At 39.5% G+C, this 10,198-nt stretch overlaps 1 protein-coding gene across 1 annotated transcript; it reads left to right on the top strand.

The window, feature by feature from the left end:
• On the top strand, positions 1,997–8,546 carry LOC110387944. The gene is made up of 3 exons (XM_021376693.1): positions 1,997–3,136; positions 6,438–6,563; positions 8,230–8,546. The coding sequence occupies exons 1-3, from the start codon at positions 2,704–2,706 to the stop codon at positions 8,469–8,471; spliced, it is 801 nt and encodes a 266-aa protein (XP_021232368.1). The 5' UTR covers positions 1,997–2,703; the 3' UTR covers positions 8,472–8,546.

Below are 10,198 nucleotides of genomic sequence, written 5' to 3'. Positions count from 1 at the left end.
AGCTGCCTGTGAATTTGGTACTTTGAGTTAACAGAGTAAATATTCTTCTTCAACCATATAAGCCATTTGATAAGTGTTTGGTTTTTCATTGTTGTTGGCTGTTTTTTAAAATTTATTTATATATATATATATATATTGTGTGTGTGTGCATTAAAAAAAAAAAAATTCTGGAATAAAACCATGGTTTTAAATCACCAGTCAGCTTAGATACAGTAAAATATTTGGTCCCCAGCAGTAAGAAGGGAAGAGACCTGTGATCTGTGGAGGTCAAATTATAATTGCACTGCTGTTTAGCAGTTACAGATACAAGAAGACTGGAGTTTGACTTTAAATAAATAAAAGCTAATCAGGAAACATGTTTGAACAAAAATGCCCTTTAGGAAATTACCTTGAAAAGATGTAGGGCATTCCTCTTCTCATATAACACGCTAGAGACATTTTTGACCTTTAAAGATATCCATAATTTGGCTCTTTGACTTTCTAAATCTGGGGAGCTATTTAAATTACAGTACAGACACTGAAGAAAACTGATTAATATTAATTTTTACCATAGGAAAGGAAGATTGTGTATTCCCACTGCTCATAACCAGTGCACAGAGTAAAATATTAATGTCTGAAATAATCATAAATGTTCCTTTATTACATCAAATGAAATTCTACTATATAATGCAGCTATTATACTGACTCATGCATTTATTAATCTTAACTTATTTTAATGCCACGGTGAACAATGAGAACTGCATGTAAGTTGACACAAAATGAATGTGAACCAACAAGCTCTTTAAAAAACTGGGAATGAACACACTTAAAAGTGAGAAGCCTCTTGAAGGCCTAAAAGTTATATTTATTTATTTATTTATTTATTTATTTATTTATTTATTTATTTATTTTTATATCAGTGAGATATCAGCATATGCTTTAAGTACTTTGTTGAAACAGGACAGGCCCATATGGATTTTTTTTTTCTTCAGATTGCAGCATTTGTCATTGTACTTACTCCTCACGGTATATGATATACTTACTTTTTTATTTTCACTAAAAGAAACCTGGTGTTTTTTTTGTTTGTTTGTTTGTTTGTGTGTGTGTGTGTATGTGTGTGTGACTTTGACCTATAGCTCTTCATAAGATGAGTTGAGCTTAGAAGTCAGTCTGCTATTGCAAGTCAATGTCTGATCCTGTAAGTAATTGCTCAGTTGAGTTCCCATCACTCTTACTGTTTAGAGTCTTTGTCAATAATTCCTTGAGCTCCCACTGATTTTCTTGACACAGACTTTTTGGGTGAAGTGACTTCAAGGTTACTTAGAGAGTATCTCTCTGAGGCTCACTGGTATTGTGTCATGTTTATAATCAAAGACCAGCAGACCATATAGAAAATCAAGCTGTTATTGATGACCAGATCTTTTCTCTCATGGAGAAAGTTTCAGACGTAATTTTACAGACCTATCTCATCTCTTTTCATAGTTCTAATGGTCCACACTAGAATAAAGTCAACTTTATTACCTAGCTGTGGTAAATTCATATGAGGACTTTTTGAGATCCTATGATTCCTAGGTTGCATAAACCTTCATTTGACACTTCCAGTACAATTAGTAGAAGTTTGTTTAGTGGAGTCTGTAGGATGATATCCATGGCCTTTCAAAATTTTCTCAAAATATCTGAAGCTTGAGCAGCATAAACTATGAAAACTCTTCTGAATATGTTAAATCTGGACATTCCTGCTTGTTTTAAAAGAGCTGATTGTCTTGGTTGTGTGAGATGAGCATATTCACTCTCTACTTATCTTTAAAGCATTCATCATGTTGTTACACAATCACAAATGATACCAATGCTTGAATGTGCTGATAGCAGCCAATGTTCTCAGTAGCTTCCACTCAACAAAAACACTACATTAAAATGCTCTTCTATTAGTCTAGGAAAAGAACTACTATAAATGTAGTTTCTGTTTGCTTTAAAAAAAAAAAAAACCCAGAAAAATAATATTTTAGAAGTGCTTTATTTTACAGCAGCCCTTACACAGAGAAGCTTTGTACTGAGTGTAACAGACCCTGACATCTGAATCCACTTTGCTCCCAGTGTGCCATGGTATCGGGTAGCTCTAGCCATCTTCTGGTTACCACAGGGTGAAACTCGGAGCGATATCTAAATTCTGCCCAGCAGAAACCATTCCTCCGCACTTCGTCCCTGTAGAGGCTGATCGCAAGAAGCAATCCCGAAGAAGCCACAGAGGTCTGGGATGCTGCCGGGGCGGAAGAAGCACTTCAGCACCATGGCCAGCACCAGGCGCCTGCCCGCCCGCGGCGCTCGGCGGTGAAGGCGGCGGCCGCAGCGACACCCAGGGGACCAAGAAATGTTCAGGAGGGGATTTCCAGCTCGATGATTATGTTCTTTTATGGAGACCAGTCAAAGGAAAGGTCAAAGCATGACCTTTGACCTCCTGTGCTGTTTTTTAATCCGAGGAAAGGACAGAGATTTTTCACTGGTGCAAATGGAGTAGAAAATGCGCTTCTGCTCCATGGTCACGCTCTTCATAATGCGTTAGACTGAAGGCAACAGAAGCAATAATAGATGTTTTTTGTCTTCATTACAGTAAGTTGCAAATCTCTTTGCCAGCTGAGGGCAAGGGTTGCAGCTACTGGTTACTAGATTTTGGACTAAATTAAGAAGCAAAAAGAGAAAAGTGTAACGAGGACAAAGGAACACATTATGTTCAAAAAGATCCATTCGATATTTCACCCCAACTCCCACCGAAGAAATGCAACAGATGACATTCCTTACTGGGATGGCACATGTTCTGCTGTCAGATTGATCCGCAGCACCTCTATGTATGTCCTTGGAGATGAGCAGGAAAAAGTTAGTGAACCATTAAAAAAATGCAAAAGTACAAACAGCATTGACTCCTGCAGCCAGTCAAAAGAGGAAGACAGGGAATGGATGTTCTCTAAGACTCAGGACTGTTTGAAGTACTTACAGGATTTGTTAGCCTTGAGGAAAAAATATCTTGACAACATCAATAAGTTGAAATCCATGCATATGACTGCAGATTCCCCAACATCCACAAAATCATCCAAAACTGGAAAGAAGTCATTTCTTCCACTTCCGTCCAAAGAGTTTTCTAAGGTAATTCCTAAGAACTTTTATTGCATGATTAGTCTTAAACAATGAAGCAACAGGATGTATAACCTATGTTGATTTTCTGCCTTACTGGTCTCAGCTTTCTGTGTTTTTTTGTTGTTGCTACTTCATCTGAACTACCACTAAATACCACAGGACACATTCTGAGTCCTGTGAGATCAAGTATGAAGACTGGTCATGGAAAGAATGATATATGTTTGTAGAGGTATGGAGAGAAAATAAGAAAAAATAAAGACTATGAGAGGATGGGAAGTATCTGAAAACTTGTTATGAAAGAGATGGTCTCTCTGGACTCTGATAGGCTACTTAAGTGCCTCAGAGTTATCCACTGTGGTTATTTATAGCCGCTAATGACTGAAAAGCACAGTAGTCCCTGTGTTTACTGGTAGCCTTTCCACTGGCAAAAATTACTTACAGAAAATAATCGTGTTCTCTTCAAAACAGCTGTGATTTTCTCTGACTGATCAGACAGCTTGCTAGTGTTACATTCATCATCTGTGCAAATTCTTCTGATATGTTGCAGGCAATGGAGAATTGGTAGGGGTTCCTTTCTCTGTTAATTAATGAACTGTCAAGTAGTTTTGAGGCAGACACTGTAGTTCTTTGTCCTTTACTATACTGATAATGCAGAGTGGCACTGAATTTTTGTTGCAGATTGTTTTTATAAGCCCTAGAGGGAAAAGCAGTGCAAACGTTCCTTAGGTCTGCATCTTACAAGTAGCACATCACCAGACTGTTCAGAGGTTAGTTTGACTGTGGATTTGATTCAGTGAGGAAAAAGGAATTGAACTGCAGTAGGTGGGGTGATCCATTTAGGGAACCAGTCCAAAAACATGGCTTTGGCAGCAGACACGCTGGTTTCCCAGTGCAGCCTTTAAATTGGATGCCAATAAGAACGTTGATAAATAGAGATGTAATGGACTACCTACTGACTAGGCCAGGTAGACTTTACTAGAAAGTTATTTCCACATTCATATGCTCTTTCACAGCATAATGTCAGAATGGCTGAGGCTGAGTTCTACTGCAGACATTGCTTAACCAAATGACAAGATTCATATTTTTAGAGCTAGATACCACATTTTTTTCATTCTACATCTTGATCTAGCACCCATTCAATCAGTGGGAATCCCTCAGTTGGTTTTATTGGTCTTTATGTCATCTTTTTAATGTTTTGAGTAAGAAACAGTACTCAGTTCACTGGGCTGGAGAAGACAGATTTTATAAAGATGTTACTATTTAGGAGTAGGGAAGCATCCAAAGAGAATGACCGAGTTATAGGAGAGTGGTATGGTGATGCCAGGTGCCAGGATATGAATCTCAGCACTACAAGATACACAACCCGTGAACCAGTTTTTCATGCATGAAGATTGGCTTGATGCAGGGGAGAGTTACAGCGTGTCGGTTCCCCTGATGAGCGGAGCAGTGATGTAATGGAGCATGGAACATGGCTAACCACTAGGCAGAGGAGAAATATGAGTGCAAAAGAACATTTAAACCACAGACCAGGAGGCTTTGAAATAGATTGTGTACAATTATGCTTCATGTAGAGTTGTGACTCTCTGATATTTGCTGTTGAATGTGCCACATCAAAAAGATGTTTAACTTTAGTTTGGCAAACAAGTGAATCTCCCACATTCTGAGGTGATGAATGCTGTCATCTCTCTGTAGCCTGCTAGCTCTAATGCAGCCCCAGGCCTGATACTGGCACGCTAACTCCACAACATTCCCCTCTGGAACATCGGCAGGATATGCTATCCAGCAAGTCATTCTTGATGACACAAATAGTAGGGTCACAGCTGCACAGCCCTGAGTTTGCAAAAATTAGAAAGAGGCCAAGAAGACTTCTAGAACATCCAGTACACTCCACTTCCTAACTCCAAGTTTTATGTTCACAGACTGCAAGATTCATTTTATCAACCAGCTTGAATAGTTCTGTCCCTAACTACCTGTTCATATTAAATTTCCTGCCAATGAAATTCACTTTTTTCCCATACCTGCTGCACGATTAATACGAATGTGCTTTGCCCGGACAACCTTGTCTTCAGGGGAAGTTTAATTCAGATCCCAAACCCAAAGTCTTGACTACAGGCTGTCTGTGGATTCAAAATTTGCCACTCGGGGCTTGTGAGAGAAAAGAATAGAGAGGTGTGTCAGATTCTGGAGCACACACATCTTTAAAATGTCTTTTAACTAATATAGGCTTAGTTATAATAGCAGTGACTATTCTCAGTCAATGTGTGGTAGCAGTTATCTTTTAGCACTTCTGAAGATGCCAGTCAACCTATAATGTCAGAAGGGGAAGCTAACTCATTTCTGCCTGCCCCATCCCACAGCATGGGGAGCAAACTGCTCCTTCAGAGATGTGACATAGCATATATCTCCTGCTTGCGCATTTGAAACCCAAGATAATACATTTCCGATTCAGAATTGCTCTGATGATTGGACTGGTGGGGGAAATATACAGCCCTTCATTAGGCAGAACCTTCATGAATGGCAGAAGGGTTCATCCTGTACCGACCTACAGAATTGCTAACTGAGGCTTTGTGAATGCTTCAGCATTTATAGACAGACATTTGCTTTTTTAACAAGACAGACTCCTAATTTTAAACCCCATGGCTTTCCTGTGGGAATTATCACAGTGTTGAATGACTCATATTTTAGCACTCACAGTCCTTTTCCATTTCAAAAAAAGACTTTAGCAATTTAGATCTGGATTCATTTCATCAAACCTAGGCATTTTAATAAGATGCTTAAATTAGTAACCAAGTTGCTCCATGATCCCTCTGCAGTAAGAGACCAGACCTGACTGAAGAGGGGAATTCAGCCTTCCTAGGTTCTGACTCATTTTTGAAGGTACTGGAGCCCTGCATTAATTAAAGAAGGAACCTTGTATGACTCCATTTCTAATGTGTGTGTCTCATTAGGTGCCTAGTGCTAGGCTGCTAGGCAGGATGAATTTGATCACAAAGCTCAACTGTCACCTAGCCACCCAATTACATGGCTCAGTAGAGGGATTCTGAGAGATTTTATAAAGACACGCTGGCAGAGCTCAAGCAGAAGATGTCTGGTGTTGAGCATGTAAACAGATGGACACTTGCTGGACTGATGTTCTGCCTTATTTGATGGCTGCTGTGGAGTAATCTGGACTTGTGCCCCTTTCTGAAATCCGGAAATATGGAATCAAATACAATTTTTGCAGCTTCCTTATACAGTTTTCTCATTAAGATTTTTTTTTTTCCAACCTTATCTAACTTTTTTTTTTTTCCTTTCTTATCAACAGACATCTATGGAGAGAAGAAAAGTCCCACAGCCCAGTTCGGATGTAAGAGAAGCAATAGCGTTCTTTGACTCGGTTATTGCAGATCTGGATTCAGAGAGATGGCGGAGAGCTCCTGACATGGACCTGCCAAATGTGGATGTTGATTTTGACGGTAGAGTATAAAACAGAAAAAAATATGATTATTTTTGATGTGCAATGAGTAGAGGGAAGAGTGGACATGTAAGACCAGATTTATTTATTTAATGGACAGTTTTCCTCTCAGTTTTGCTTCTGAGATCTTAGGGTGTTAGAATCATAGAATCTCTAAGGTTGGAAAAGACCTCTAAGATCAACTAGTCCTACCATCAACCCATGCCCACCACACCCACTCACCATGTTCCTCAGTGTCACATCTCCACATTTCTTGAATGTGGACAGTGACCACCACCTCCCTGGGCAGCCTGCTCCAGTGCCCAACCATTCTTTTGGAGAAGAAGTCTTTCCCAATGTCCAACCTGAACCTCCCCTGGCACAACCTGAGGGCATTACCTCTTGTCTATTGCTGTCACCCAGTAGAAGATCCTAACCTCCACCCCAATGGCACACAAAGAACATGACCAAAATTACACGCATTATGAGAAACTACAGTAACATATTGCTTGTTCCTTGTTGAAAGGGTGCAGCTCTTTTGTGTGTGTCTATTACATGAACAAATGTAGCATGTGAAGCTCAGGAGTAGTGCTTGTCTTCCACCTAGGGTTGAATTCCATCCTTGCGTCTCAGTTAATTATTTCTATGTCTAAATCTCATGTTTATCATTGAGAAATGGATGGATGCTTTCTCTCCAAACAGCAAAAAAAAATTCTTTAGAGGTTAGTCTAAATAATGTTGCCTTTCCATCAGAAAGGATGGGATTACTTAACCAAATGAAGATGTGCCCTTCTGAACTCATCATCCATCCTGCATAATCAAGTGAAGATAAACATTGTCCTCCTTTGTGCTTTGTCTTAGGCTAAGGAACATACATGAAACAGGTTAGACCAGTTCTGTCCTCAAGTGCATATAGGAGGACTTACTCTGACACATGTATTTATACTGCAGGCATTTAAATACTGGATAAGATGAATCCCACCCCAAGTTACAACCCAAAGTGAAAAGAGAATGAAAGCTATTAATAAGTGTTTTCTTGGTTATTCAAAATAACCACCAAGAAGGAACAGGCAACCACCCTTTTCTCTTACCATATGTATAAAAATATCATGGATGCCCTGGTTTCTCCCTAGCAGCTGATATGGTTCTGTGGTTTGTATTTAAGATAAGAATAATGTCGATAACACACCGATGTTTTGGTTGTTTCTAAGCAGTGCTTGCACAGTCATGGGTGTTTCAGCTTCTCATGCTGCCCTGCCAGTGAGAGGGCTGAGGGGTACAAGGAGCTGGGAGGGGACAGAACCAGGACAACTAACACAGACTGGACAAAGGGATGTCCCATACCTTGTGGCATTGTGCTGAACAGGAGAACTGGTGGAGTTGGCTTGAGGTGGGGGGACCATGCTTTAGGACTGGCTGGATCTTGGTCAGAGAGTGGAGAGAAACTGTGCTATGCATAACCTAAATTTTTGTTTGTTTCTGTTGCTGCTATTTCTTTTCCTTTTCTTTTTTTTCTCTTTCTTTCTTAATAAGCTGTCTGTATCTCAACCCATGAGTTCTTTTCAATTTTTTCCCCGATTCTACTGTAGAGGAGTGAGTGAATGGCTGTGTGGTGTTTAACTGTCTTCTGGTTTAAACCAAAACAACTGGGAAACTCTGCTAACTTGGGATTATCTTCTGTTTTTCAGTGGCTACCAGCACAAGTGAACACAGTTTACATTCAAACTGGATCCTTCGTGCTCCTCGCAGGTATTCAGAAGATACTGCCCAAACAGCAAAGGCTGCAAACCAGTCACAAAAAAACAGCCAACGAAGAACCACTGGCTCTAGGAAGAGGTTGGAAAGACATCCCATGTACTTGCCCAAAGCTGTAGAAGGAGCATATAACACATTAAAATTTAAGCCCAAAACACGGAAGAAAGAATATTGAAAAAATATTCCATCTTCAGCTGAAGACAGAACATTTGAAATAGGGCATGGAAGACTTGATGCTCTTTGGTTTTTTTTTTTTGGTTTTTTTTTTTTTGCTTTTACCCCCAGCCCATTTTTTCACTCTAGAAATAATATGTGCAGTCACTGAAGGTTCTTCATTTTGTATACACTTCAAGCCATGGCAGTTCCAACACTGGGCTCATTTGAGGATTTAACTCATCAAGTTCATTGTGCCTAACAATACTGCTTTGTCATTCAGCACTGGGGGGAACTCCCAACTTCACAAGCCTTCTTGTCGTGTTGTTATTGAAAGCAATGATTCAGAAATAGCCTGGTGTGGTAATTTTTCTTCTGACTCCAATACCGCAAGACAACACAGCTAATGTGCTATGAACTTTTGCACCAGTGTTTCCAACTTCAGAGCAGTGAAGCAGAGTTTTCTCCATTTTTCATATGTGAAACGTTGTACGTGCCATCATTGACTCTGTGGTCTGAGAGTATACAGCAGCACTGAGATACAAGCAGGCTGTGGTACATGCAGAAAAGGCTGCAGTGAAGGAATTAGCATAGATACCTACTGCTGTTTTGAGGAATAATTTTGGTGTGCTTTTGAAAACAAACAAAAAAAATTAGCCAAGTACTTTGCTTGTTAGTGCGAGTAGTTCTGTCCTTGAATACAACAACATCAAAGGATTTGCTGCTTGCGAAAAATTTGTACAGCTGTCTTCATATATTTATACCATCTCTTAATTTTCATCTACTTCATCATCCAGATGCTGAGTAAACCTTAACCAAATGCTAGGAATGTAGGCATCCAACTATACATGAGAAGAGCTTAATGTCTTTGAAAAGAACAATTTATGAACAAAGTGTTGCAAAGGTTGTCCTCAAGGGCAGAAGGCAATTTGCAGGTAAATCCACTTTATCAGCATTAGATTATGCACAGTATTTTGATTTCTGATAGCCGATCATTAAAGACTACATTTATTAGGAAGAATGCAGTCTAGAGGTGTTCCTGTTTGGGTTTCTTCATCTTAGAGGTGATATGTTTTCCATGTGACTCATGAAATTGTTATGACCCATACTCTGCCTATTGTTCTGTTTTTATCACAGACATTAATCTGAGACATCCCCAGCTCATGCTTGGTCTTAAGAATTTGCTAAGATGTTTGGATCAAGAATTTAACCCTAATTTTTTTCATCAATTGGTGGTTCACTGTGAGATGAATCACAAAAACGCTGACATGACCGTCTCTTATTTCTATGTTTTGTAGGTTTTGTGCCCACAGGCTTGGATAAATTTCATAAGGCATCAGTTTAATCTGTCTGATACATGATAATCACTATAAACATTGCACTTGCCACATAGAATACTTGGCAGGTGGCAGTCTTACTGATTTATGTTCCCAGTATTTGGGACTATGTTTTTCAACCAGCATTTCTGCCACGAGGAGGAAGAACCTCTCTCAGATCTCATTGATCTAGGACACTTTCTGTCATGAGATAGGAGATTGACAAAAAATTGATGTTCTTCCATTCACTGCTAGCATATCCTGTTTGATGAAAGCATTTTGTTTCTTTTTCTAGAGATGTTCATGAAGGACAGGGAGGAATTATTTCTGTAACACTTCAATTCTAGAGGTGTTTTGCTGCTCTCAGTCTACTCAGTTTAACCAGCATCAGTGACACATAGAATCATAGAATGGCTTAGGGTAGAACGGACCT

The sequence above is a fragment of the Numida meleagris genome, chromosome 1, assembly GCF_002078875.1.
Source record: "Numida meleagris isolate 19003 breed g44 Domestic line chromosome 1, NumMel1.0, whole genome shotgun sequence".
Lineage (NCBI taxonomy): Eukaryota > Metazoa > Chordata > Aves > Galliformes > Numididae > Numida > Numida meleagris.
Note: the sequence above shows the minus strand (reverse complement) of the source record. Positions and strands in the feature narration are given on the sequence as shown.